This window comes from Lepidochelys olivacea, assembly GCF_965140295.1.
Source record: "Lepidochelys olivacea isolate rLepOli2 genome assembly, chromosome: 7".
Classification (NCBI taxonomy): Eukaryota; Metazoa; Chordata; order Testudines; family Cheloniidae; genus Lepidochelys; species Lepidochelys olivacea.
In genome coordinates, this window is record NC_140417.1 from 81594258 (window position 1) to 81607647 (window position 13390).

General features: G+C 38.1%; 1 protein-coding gene across 1 annotated transcript in view; it reads left to right on the top strand.

Annotated features, from left to right (window-relative positions):
- MYPN (myopalladin) overlaps nt 1-13390 on the top strand; it is a gene marked incomplete at both ends in the record, with an annotated part of 94521 nt that overhangs the window by 53208 nt on the left and 27923 nt on the right. The window contains 2 exons of the mRNA XM_084634827.1: nt 1743-2342; nt 5718-5865. Of these exons, the coding sequence (XP_084490953.1) occupies nt 1743-2342; nt 5718-5865 (748 nt within the window). The remainder of the gene's footprint in view (nt 1-1742; nt 2343-5717; nt 5866-13390) is intronic.

Below are 13390 nucleotides of genomic sequence, written 5' to 3' on the forward strand. Positions count from 1 at the left end.
GGATCACAAATTGAATCTGAGTCAACAGTGTGATGCTTTTGTGAAAAAGGAAAATGTAATTCTGGGATGTATTATGTAAGCCAAGGGAGGTAGCTGTTCTACTCTATTTGGCACTGCTGAGGCCTCAACTGGAGTAACGTGTCCAGTTTTGGGTACCACACATTAAGAAAGAAACAAACTGGAGAGAGTCCAAAAGAGAGCAACAATAATGATAAGAGATGTAGAAAACCTGACATGATGAACGGTTGAAAGAATTGCGCATGTTTAGTCTAGAGAAAAAAAGGCCGAGGAGGGACATGGTAAGTCTTCACAACATTATTAATGTTGCCGAACACTTGAATGGCTACGGAGTTCTGTGGAAAAAATAATATGTGATCATGTAATTAAAGGCTGTATCATAATGCAGATGCCCAAGGAGGCCAAATTAAACTTGCACAGGCAACCTTAATTCTGGCATTTTGTAACTTTTCAGTGCTTGACTTTGAAACCTTAATAATGTTCTTTTAACATAGTTTTTTGTGGGTACTAAATTATGTGAAGAACAACAGTTACATTTAAATAAATCTGAAGGTCCACTAAATTCATGGGGTTTGGATTTGGAGTGCCAGAAAGATAAATTTTCATATGAAATTTATAAATCCTGTGAAGAAAATGTAAGTGAATTCATAGACAGATGAACGCACCATAAGGTTTGAAGACTCTGCATAGAATGGTGAAGATTAAAGTGCAATATAAAATGAACATTAAAAAAATAAGCAATAGCAGTTTGTCTATCTTTCTTTGTTAGATATTAAAGAAAAATTGAGCAATTTATTACATGATGACTCTTCACATCCCATATTGGTTATTTATGTTGTTTTTCACTAAGGGGAAAGGCAGCCTATTATCCATATGCTATATTTCCACATGCATAATAACAAAATATATCACATAATGTGGAAAAGAATTTGCCTTGACTGCAAAGTAAACAAAGACATCCACTATAAATAACATCTAGGAAATAAAAATTGCATGAAATGCAGCTACTCCCTGAATGATGTACTCCAGCCCTGCACTGAATATCAACACTAGCCAAATTAAGGCTGATTACATTTACTCTTGAAGTGTAGTTATTACAGAGTTTTGTTTACCATACTATTGGTTTCAGCACTCAGTTTAAACTCTTAACTGATGTTAACAAGGTAGGCTTGATATTGGATTGTAAAAGTTAATTTTAATTGTTCTCTCAGTTACACCAGTGCAAGCTCACAGACTTCAGTGGAGACGAACTACTGAGTACTAACTATAACAGCAAAATCTGACTCTCTTAAAATAAAGGAAGTGAAGTCTCCAGATCAGAGTTTTATATTCCTGTGAATAGTTCTCTTCACCTGTTAAAGTTTAAAAAAACAAAACTGTCCCAATCAAATAGTATGTATTATGGCAGTGGGAAGAAAGGGGAAGGGCTTTTAGCAGGGGAAAGGAGTGGTTTATTTTAACAGTATTTTCTTTCCACCCGATATCATTCTCTTTGCTTGATGCCACAGTACATGGTATGTAACTGGAGCTGGAAGAAGGAAAGACGCTCTCCCTAGTTTTTGTTATCAGTATCACAATTTCCTCCCCTTTCCTTTTGAGCCCAAGGTGTGACCAGCTGCACATGAAAATTTATACTCTCAGAATTACAGTGGCAGCGCAGACAATCTGTTTAACAGTTTGGTGTGGCACATGACAGATTTCACCTATCCTTGTTTTGTATACAGCGATCCCACCCAGTTACAACAGCTCCACAACCAAGTCTTGCTTGAACAGCAGCATCTACAGCAGCCATCTCCCACATCTCCAAGAGAACTGCCATTCAACACAGGTATATTGAACTCTGCTACTTCATTCAACCAGCAGTCTACATCAACTATATACAAGCAGGCCAAAGTCTCTCCTTCCCAGACATTCAGCTATACCCGACCGAAACAATTCCTTGTTTCCCAGAACACCACACCACCTATCAACTCCCCTTCCAGCTCCCCAGTGCCTACATTCAGCAGCATGTCTCAAGGAACCGAAAGAACAATGAACAAGGAAAATTTCGTAGGATCTCCTCCACCAATCCAGACAAGGTCTCCAGGAAGGTTTACAAGCCAAAGTGAGCAGCCTCTAGCAAGTCCCAAAGAATCAGTGTTGCCTCCACTATTGCTTTCTATATCTAGCCTGAACCAGTTTCAGCCCCACAGCGTACTTCCTACTCCTGTCTCTCCAATCAGCCGGATTCAGAACCCAGTAGCCTTTCTCAGTTCTGTCCTTCCTTCACTTCCTTCTATACCACCAACCAATGCTATGGGTCTGCCTAGAAGCGCACCAGCTGCGTAAGTAGCACAAACTTACAAGCTGAAGTTGGTACAGGAGGTTACTTTGAACCATGGTTAATTTCTGTTTTGTGCTCACATGGATGTTTTGTTGAAATAATGTCATTCATGAAAGAGAAATAAAAAGATATTGGTGGGTTTTTATCCTTTAGCAGCATGCCCACTTCTTGGAAAGGAGGATTTGATTCATTCAACCCTGATGCCCAATTAAGGAAGCTTTGAGGCAGGCCCATCTGGAAGGATGGTAGCTACAACATGATACCTGGAGGACAGGGTGGACTCAGGATGACAAGATGGTAGGGTTAAAATGGATCGAGGTGGGAGATATTGAGGACTCTCAAGACTTCGTCAGGGATGCAGAGAATTCTGTTAGTGGGAGGAAGAGATTTTACAGAATAAGTAATCTAAACCCTATCTAAAATTTATCTGTGAGCTATAAAAGCTATATAAATCTAAAATTTATCTGTGAGCTATAAAAGCTCATTTACCTACTGTGCGTAAATTATTTAAAATTTTTTAAAGGATTTGGTAACCAAGACACGGTGACCCAATGGTAGGCATATAGAATAGGTATATCTAAAAATAATTTACAAAAGGATGCTGTTTTGTTTGCAATTGTTAAATATTTAAAGACCCATATAAAAGTTCTGATGAATTAATAGTTTCCAAATAAATGGTAATTTAATTATTAGAACAAGCGGTAGAGAGAGGTTTATGTGACAGACTAGTGTGCTCTATATAACCAAACAAGTAAGATGTTATACCCAAAAGATTAATGTTTCAAGTGTCTCGTTTTTTTGTTAGAGAAACAAGGTGAGTGAGGTAATATCTTTTATTGGACCAACTTCTATTGGTGAGAGAGACAAGCTTTTGAGCTTACACAGAACTCCTCTTCAGGTCTGGGAAATGTACTCAGCGTGGAACAGATTGTTAAGAATAAGTAGATGACACATATTTCAAGGGACTGTTCAAGGTGTTCAAGGCCAGTTAATACCGCTGCAGTCATGGGGGGAAAGAGGAAAAAAAAGCTGGGTGTGGGGGGGTTAGTGGGTTATATAGTGTTTTACATAAATCTAGTGCCTCTATTCAGTTCAGGATTTTTAGAGTCTAGTAAAGTTATGAATTTAAGCTCCCAGGCTTGTTTTTTGAAGGTGTTGTGCAGGTGTCCTTTGAGAATGAAGACTGATAGGTCAGATATGGAGTGATTGCTTTGTGAAAAGTATTCACCATGGTGTTTTTGTCTTTTATTATTTTCCTGTGTGAGTTCATTTGAGAGCGTAGGGATTGTCTGGGATTGTTATTGGGGCATTTAGTACACTGGATGAGGTATACCCCATATTGTGATTGGCATGTGTAGGACCCATGGATCTTGAAAGGTATGTGGTTGGGGGTATTGATAATCATAGCAGTGAAGATAACATCTAGAGTTTTTGCATCTATTGTTCTGGCTGGGTCTAGTGCTACTTGGAGTTGGTGTGTCCTGGTCTGTAGGAAGCTTGTTTCTGATGATGAGCTGGGAGAGGCTGGGGGGTTGCCTGAAGGCCAGAAGAGGGTGTTCTGTCATTGTTTTCTTGACAGAGTTGAGATTAATAATAATAATAACTGCTGTATCTCACACCAACACTGCATGAGATTGTAACACTTTTAAAGATCTTTTCATGAATAGACCTCCAAACTCTTTACAAAGGGGGAGTTAGCATTACTATCCTTATCTTACACATGGAGTAAATGAGAGACAGCAAGGCAGTGACTGTCAAGAATAAACCTAGAGTCTCCTAACTCACAGTCCTGTGTGCAGTCCCCATGGCCATAACTTTATGTCAAATACAGACAAATCTAGGAATTTACAAAAATTTATGTCTACTCCCAACACTCACCAGTCTTTCACAGTAAAGTTCGAAGAAACCTCTTCCCTTGTACATTTAAGATTGCTCAGCACCACCAGGTAATTGGTTTCTGCTGAGCTCAGCAACATTTCTAGAACACATGCCTGGAGTCTTCTGTAGTCTCAGCATGGAAGGCAGACACATGAAACAGAGCTGTCATGTTCTTAGTTACGATTTTAACCCTACCCCACCAAACAGTGAATGAGATCTCTGCAGGCTTTTACAACCTCACAACAACAACAATAGGCAAAAAACAAACAAACAAAAACCCAGTTGGAGCTAGTGCATAAGTACTGCAGAATAATTGTTCCCTTCACATTAATCACACTTCATGTTTATATAGCACTTTACAATCATTAACTAATTAATCCTCAGAATACTGAGGTATGGTAGGTAACTATTATTATCCATATTATTCAGTTCCTGGCTCATAGCCCAGAGCTAACTCCACATGTAAATAGCTCCTAAACTGCCAAGGGCCAAATGTGCATCTTAATATGGGAGCAAGCATCAAAATGAGGGGCACAAAAATAATCATACAGAGGAGCTGAAAATTATTTGAGTTAACAGATGAACATTTAGGTCTAGATATACTTGGTCCTACCTCAGTGAAGTGTGTTGGACTAGATGACCTCTTGAGGTGCCTTCCAGCCCCACATTTCCATGATTTACCAGAACTTTAGCTTCATTATTTTTCATTGGTGATGTTAAGAGTTACTGCAGTAGGAATGGTGAGATAACACCAAACTTGTGCGGGATGATCTAAAATAAATGTGCTTTTCATAGTGAGGGATTGTTACCCCTTCTACCGTTACTTCCCATTAGTCAGAACACAACTAATTAATTATATTAGTACATTCCAGATTTACTCCCCAATTGCTTTTGGGGCAGGAAGGCCATAGTGTTCCACGATCATAGTCACTTAGTGTAGAGACTGTTGTTTAATATTCAAACATTTATTAAAGTTTTATTTAGTTTAAAAAGAGACAGCATCTCAGAAATGGAAAAGTAGGGATTTGGCTTAGAAGAACCAGGAAGGGGAGGGCACAGAAAGGAAAGAATGATCAGGGAAAATATCAGAAGAGAAGGGGAGAGTGAAGACACACCCACTACATGGTTACCCTGGTAAGGTAAACACCATTAACTTTTTTGGTATGTTACATCTATGTCTCTGTGTACCTATGCCTAGATGTACACACATTTCTTGAACAGCTTGGTGTTATTCTGATGACATCATTCCAGAAAGGAAGGATCTGGAACCAAGATGTAGTATATAATGCGTATTCTTTTCTAGATGTGCATTCTTAATTCCTACTGGCATTAAGGAGAGTTAAATGCACACAGTAAGATAGTAAGTTTTTTTCTCTGTTTAATAGATGAAGCAGTCAGCTGATTTCTTTGCATATTTAGAGTATAATGAATGACATTACAAAAGTGATTGACTACTATTTATCATTATCAGCATTTTAGTAACAGATCTGTTTTCTAGAGCAACCCATGGACTAATGAAGAAAAATGTAAAGCCCCAGCAATTAGCAACAGATGATTATATTCATGACAATAAAGCTGCAGTTGTAAGGGACCTGCAGAGAAAAATGAATTTCAAAGAGGATGTCCATCGACATAGTAGTCAGCAGGTAAAAATATTGATTGTTATTAAAGTGCACTTCATTCACTCATCACAAGCAAGATAGATGTTGAGTCTTATGGGACATAGATGCTTGTAAGGCTGTGAGGTCTCGTAGTACGTACTGCTTTACAATAACAAACTGGAGTTTTTAAAAGGATAGAAAGAGGTATGGATTGTAGAATTTTGTACTGTGAGAGTTCTTAAGACTGAATTACATTTTTGCTTGATAATCTCTAATAGAGAAAATTTAGGTAGCAGTGCAGGAATATAAAACCTTATCTGGGCATAGGCTCCTCACCTGTAATGGATTTCACTTCCTCACTTTTCATGACATTTAATTAATTACACACATCTTAATTCCTCTACTATACATATCTGTTACAACTTAAGTAGAGGCAACTAATTGTATGAAAGATTGCTTGTTTACTTGGGTTGAAATAGTATGAATTAATATGCCATTTTAATTCTTTTTGTTATGAACATTTTTTCAGACAGCTTAGTAATATTAGTTGAGAGGTTATTTCATTATCAGCTTATCATAAAAATGTTTGTGGTAGCCGTTATGTCCTTCAGTAGGAACTTCAAAGCCAGTTTTAGGTGAGCTTGATTAAATAAGTTTTTAACAAAGCTCAAGAAAGTGAATATCAGTTGAAATAAGTATGATCAGTAAATACTTCAAAATGTGGGTGAATAAGAAATTAAGGTGGCAACAAAATGTTGGGGGAGGCTGGGGAAATTCCTTGATAATGCAGATTCAACAGCCATTTAATAATATTGGTATGAACTTGGACATGAAGGACTGAGCATGTACTAATGGCTACAGAGTAGCCATTTTATCTGTGGGAAAGTATTCTATCCTCACCACTTACATGGGACCCCTGGTACTAAACCTGTTTACTGAGGCTTAGTCCCAAAAGGAGGGATTTGCCGAAGTTTCTCACAAAGAAGAACTTTTTAAAAAGTGTATGTAAGCATCTCTGAAAGAGAATACACAGGTATCTGAAAACTGTGGCTCTGTGGAGTCAGTTACCCACTGTTACAACTGCTGTTGTAATCTCTGGCTTTTTAATTATGCTGTTAACCTTTCCTCTCATGGATTCCCCTCCTAGAATACTTCTAGTAAAACAATTGGCATGTGGTATGTTTTGCAGATGAATCACAAGTGTTACAGTTTGTACTTGCTATGGTAGTAAGACAAATTATTTAGATAACTACTGTGAAATACACGTCAGTCTGTAAAGTTAACTGCATGATAATCTCTGTAGAAACAAGGGGCACTGCATAGTATTAAAGTTATCTGCTGATGCCACAAGTTATTTATATACTGTATTTATCATTGGGAATGAGGCCAAATCAAAATCCTGAATCCTGCAGCCCAAGAACTTCGAGGAAGTTCAGATTTGACCCATCTCTAATTACTAAGATAACTTGCCAGACAACATACAATTTTGGGGAGGTTCAACAAAAGTTAATGTTAAAAAAGAGGGGAAGTCTAGTTCCACCGCAAAATGAACAATCCATCTCCTCCGCAATGGACTCAGTGTTAGAGCTAAATCCACTGTTTTCACCTCTGCTTCCAGATCCCCACCTGAGTCACTAACATTTTTATACCTCCACAACTGGGGGAGGATACTGGTTTGGTTGATACTAGCACCTGAAAGTTTGAGAGAAAACCTCTTGGTATTGGTCTTCAAACAGAACATGAAATGAAGGAGGGGAAAAAAAAGAACAGTGGACATATGGTGTTTTCCACTAATACCATTGTTTTTGGCAGGTGGGCAAAAATCACCATACTGAAATTGATGCACTATATCTAGATGTTTCTTTGTCCCAACAAATGAAATATTGAAAAATATTTTTTTAATTTTGTATCAGGTATTTCTGCATTAACTTGGCTTTTTGTTTGTTTATTTGTGGGGGTTATTTATTTATTTATTTATTTTGAGTACCAGGAGACAGTTCTTTTTTAGGAATTTGTATTCAGCTTTTATCAAACATTGATAAATCAGTCCTGCATAGAAAAGACAAGTATTTAATGAATGGATATGAGTATTGTCCTATATTGAGCTTAGCTAGTAGTTTCACTATATTTGATTTTCTCAATATTGTTTTTACTAGGGCTGTCAAGCGATTTAAAAAATTAATCGCAATTAATCGCACGATTAAAAAAATTAATTGTGATTAATTGCGCTGTTAAACAATAACAGATTACCATTTATTTAAATACTCTTCAATTTTTCTACATTTTCAAATGTATTGATTTCACAGAATACAAAGTGTACGGTACTCACTGTATATTTATTTTTTATTACAAATATTTGCACTGTAAAAAAAATAGTATTTTTCAATTCACATAATACAAGTGCTGTAGTGCAATTTCTTTATCATGAAAGTTGAACTTACAAATGTAAAATTATGTGCAAAAAAACCCTGCAGTCAAAAATAAAACAATGTAAAACTTTAGAGCCTACAAGTCCAATCAGTCGTACTTCAGACAAACAAGTTTGTTTACAGTTGCAGAAGATAATGCTGCCTGTTTCTTGTTTACAGTGTCACCTGAAAGTGAGAACAGGCGTTTGTATGGCACTGTTCTAGCTGGTGTCGCAAGATATTTACATGCTAAATGCGCTAAAGATTCATATGTCCCTTGATGCTTCAACCACCATTCCAGAGGACATGCGTCCATGCTGATAATGGGTTCTGCTCAATAACTATCCAGAGTGGACCGACACATGTTCATTTTCATCATCTGAGTCAGATGCCACCAGCAGAAGGTTGATTTTCTTTTTTGGTGGTTCAGGTTCTGTAGTTTCCGCATCAGAGTGTTGCTCTTTTAAGACATCTGAAAGCGTGCTCCACACCTCGTGCATCTCAGATTTTGAAAGGCACTTCAGATTCTTAAACCTTGGGTTGAGTGCTGTAACTATCTTTAGAAATCTCACATTGGTATCTTCTTTGCATGTTGTCAAATCTTTAATGACAGTGTTCTTAAAATGAACAACATGTGCTGGGTCATCATCTGAGACTGCTATAACATGAAATATATGGCAGAATGCAGGTAAAACAGAGCAGGAGACAGACAATTTTCCCCCAAGGAGTTCAGTCACAAATCTCATTAACGCATTGTTTTTTTAACGAGCGCCATCAGCATGGAAACATGTCCTCTGGAACGATGGCCGAAGCATGAAGAGGCACATGAATCTTTAGCACATCTGGCACGTAAATATCTTGCGACACTAGCTGCAACAGTGCCATGTGAATGCCTATTCTCACTTTCAGGTGACATTGTAATTAAGAAGTGGGAAGCATTATCTCCCATAAATGTAAACAAACTTGTTTCTCTTAGCGATTGGCTGAACAAGAAGTAGGATTGAGTGGACTTGTAGGCTCTAAAGTTTTACATTGTTTTATTTTTGAATGCAGGGGTTTTTTGTACATAATTCTCTATTTGTTAGTTCAGCTTTCATGATAAAGAGATTGTACTACAGTACTTGTATGAGGTGAATTAAAAAATACTATTTCTTTTATAATTTTTACAGAGCAAATATCTGTAATCAAAAATAATATAAAGTGAGCATTGTACACTTTGTATGTTGTGTTGTAATTGAAATTGATATATTTGAAAATGTAGAAAACCACTCAAAAATATTTAATAAATTTCAATTGGCATTCTATTGTTTAACAGTGCAGTTAATCGCCATTAATTTTTTAAATCACAATTAATTTTTTGAGTTAATCGCGTGAGTTAACTGTGATTAATCGACAGCCTTAGTTTGTACACCTATTACCTCCACCTCCTCCTAAAAATTGTTGTATAGGATTTTTCTTTTGCAGAGTGTTGTATTATATCTCAAGTATCAGAGGGGTAGCCGTGTTAGTCTGTATCCACAAAAACAACTGAAGAGGTGGGTTTTTTACCCACGAAAGCTTATGCCCAAATAAATTTGTTAGTCTTTAAGGTGCCACTGGACTCCGCATTGGTATTGTATCTTAGAGTTGTCCGAATTTCAGTGGCAGGGAAAGTGATTGCTGTATAATACAGTTTGTGAAGCATCTTGGGATCATCCGGAATGAAAGATGTACTATGCTGAATTGTAAATATAAAGTGCTGCTATCATTTTATTATATTACTATAATTACTATTATATTACACAAGAGTGATTCCATATACATTTACATCTTGATTCCCTATTATCCAACAAGGACTTTCATGTGAAATCTGTTCAGCTTACAAGTCAAGAGTTTGCTAACTGTGCACTCAGCATGATATTTTATAATCCAGATGTGTTCCTTAGCTTCATCCAGTATATCATTCATCACCAACAATAAAGGATTCTAGATTCAGAATATAGCCAGTAATTTTGCTGATGATGCATGAGGTGGAATAGATTATAATATAGTCTTCCCCAGCTATGTTAGCTGTGCAGTGCTGGCAGGAGTAAAAACATGTTTTTACTAATAGCAGATGTAAATTTTACTGTGTGTGCAGTAATAAGATGCCATTTTTACTAAATACGTTAATCCTCATAACCATACTTTAAACTGAATTATACTTACAAGCTTCATTTCAACGGGACTATGAATGGGAAAAGTTCTACTATTTGGACAACATTTGTGAGTTAACAGCAGTGTTATTTCCTTGGAAAGCTACCATACAAGTTATATAATTGATTGGAAAACAAAGATAAATAAATCTCAGAACCCTGTGTTATAGTAAAATTAAGGGAACTAGATCTACAATAATCAAGGAAAGTTAGAGTTAAGGAATGAGAACAAGGAGTTGGATTAGTTGTGTGAGTAGAACCCTTGCAGCCCTAAGAATTATGAACTGTACCCACCCATTTATGTTGTTTACCAGGAAGAAAACCATGCAGCAGTGCTTTCTGGCTGTATCTCATATGAGACATTGAGAGCAGCATGTGATTGTTTTATTGTTAGTACAAAGAGTAAAGCTGCAGATGATTAAGTAATGGACATTTTGGGCCCTTTCACAATACAGGAGGGAGAGAGTTTATCCAAGGGCTCATCTAGGCACCCTAACCAAAAACAGAACTACACCTCATGAAAACCAAACACAGCAACAGCAGATCAGAGTTCATTTCCTTTTCAATCATTCTGCACCACCAACAACAAAACAACCAATCATTGATAACCACAATTATCTCATCTCAGAGCCCACAAAACACAGTCACACCCCACAAAGACCCCCCCCCAAAACTCCCTCAGAAAACCCTGTACCCTAAAGCACCATAATCACACATACTTCAGCCATCCCAAAAAGCAACATACAAATGTAGGCTATTTTGGATAAAGGGAGGGAACTAAATTCCAAAGTCAAGGTGCCCTCATGGAGAATGCCCAGTTGTATAATACAAGACAAAACAGGGTTAGTAATTGGCAATATGCCAAAGGATATAATTCAAGACCTTGGTATTAATATGTAAAACTCTTAGCAATCTAGGCTCTCTGGAAATGTCTACACAGCAAAAACAATCCTGTGGCAGTGAGTCTCAGAGCCCGGGTCAACTGGTTTAGGATTGAGGGGCTCACGCTGGCTAAAAACAGCAATGTAGACTTTCAGGCTTGGGCTGGAGCCCAGGTTCTGAGACCTGGCAAGAGGGGAATGGTCTCAGAGCCCAGATTCCAGCCAGAGCATCTACACTGCTATTTTTATCCCACCAGCACAAGCCCCATGAGCCCAGGCTCTGAGAGTTGCTGTTGTGACGGGGTGGGGGGGTTGCTGTGTAGATGTACCCTAATTACTTGAGCAGTCACCAGTTGCGTTATGTCCCTGGCTGACTGTTATGGTCTTTTTTAAGGCCCTAGGTCTAATCAAGATCAAAGAGAAAGGTCTCTTTTGGACAACGGTCCTCACTGATAGAATTCATCACCTAAAAAACAGTCATTGAGATTTTCACACTCTGCTTGTTGGGACACTGCAAACCCATTAATTTCAGTTGATCTGCCTTGTACAGTTTGCGTGCACCTTGCCCTCCCCTCTGACACTCCCCCTCCCCACATTTGCTCTTTCTTCTGTTTTCGTCTTGCATCTGACTACTTGAGAACTGATCATTTGGGGGTGGTTTGTATTTTTGATGCCTGTGTATTATATGTGAGTGGCTGTGATCTTAGATTTTTACTATTTTATATTTCATTTTTGACTGTATAGCAAGATGTCACTGTGACGGGTTCCCCCTGGGATGCCACTTGGAACTGGGGTACCACTGACCTCACCTGACCCACCAGCCTGGGCTCCTTTTCACACTTTGGTGCTGTGATAAGTTGCCAAGCTCTCCAAGCTTGCTCTTTCACCAGCATACACACAGATAGGGACACGCCCAGCTGCAGCTTTACAAATAGATGCTGAGATCATCTGCATGGAAGGCTCAGCTAAGGCACCTCCCAGTTGCTAAGGCATGCACCCCCCTCCCGGAGTGTAAACCCAAAATTGTACCATCTCACGCTGCACAGGGAACTACACAGCGTAAGCTCATAAAATTCGTCCCCTCCCTCAATGTGGAGAGAGATATGCAATAGCTTTCTGCCCTAAATTATAATCTACACATGCACTGGTTTCAGACAAAACAAAAACAAGTTTATTAACCACAAAAGATAGATTTTAAGTGATTATAAGTGATAGCAAACAGATCAAAGCAGATTACCTTAGTAAATAAACAAAACCACAAACTGAGTTTAACACACTAGATAGGAAGGATATGAATTAGCAAATTCTCACCCTGAGTGATAAACAGGCTGGCAGTTTCTTAAGGCACAAGCTGCCTTGGCTTTCCCAGGTTTTCATACACAGGCTAAAAATCCCTCTAGCCTGGGATCATCACTTTCCACAGTTCTGTCCTTGCCCCTCAGGTGTTTCCAGGTGTGTTGTTGTAGGGAGAATGAGGTACCATCATGATGTCATTGAACCCCTTTTATATCTTCTTCCCACTTGGTGGAAAGCTCTTTTGCTGTGACCTGGGTCAAACAGTTCCCGTTGTGTAGTACTATCTCTGAGAGGTTTCTATTGTACACAGTTCCTGGGGTAATCCTTGGGGTATTTCCTCAATAAGCCATTAACATTCTTTGGCCTTTTTAATTTTGTACCTGAAAGGCTGCTTGTGGATGTTTTCAACCTTAAATGTTTCAGTAACACATATATAGCCAAACTTCATAACTTCACATATGATGATAGCACATACAATCCAATTAGATATTACTGTCTAGCAGATCAAGACTTTTAGAAGGATACCTCACAAGGCATACTTTGTACAAAATATATCCTAATTACATCACAGTGGTGAATATTGGGATACCAGGGTGTCACAGTCACCACCAGCTGAAGGAACAAAGAACCTTGAATTTTAGTCCTTAAATTGCAGCTCAAGCCTTTGTTCTCTTCCCTTCAGCCAGTTTATTGTCCAGGACTCCAGTCTAGATTTATTACTCAAACTTGTGATCATTAATTACTTTACTGTATGATGCTTTATGAAATGCTTTACTGATGTCCAAGTTAGTCCCAATCAGAACCACCTTTC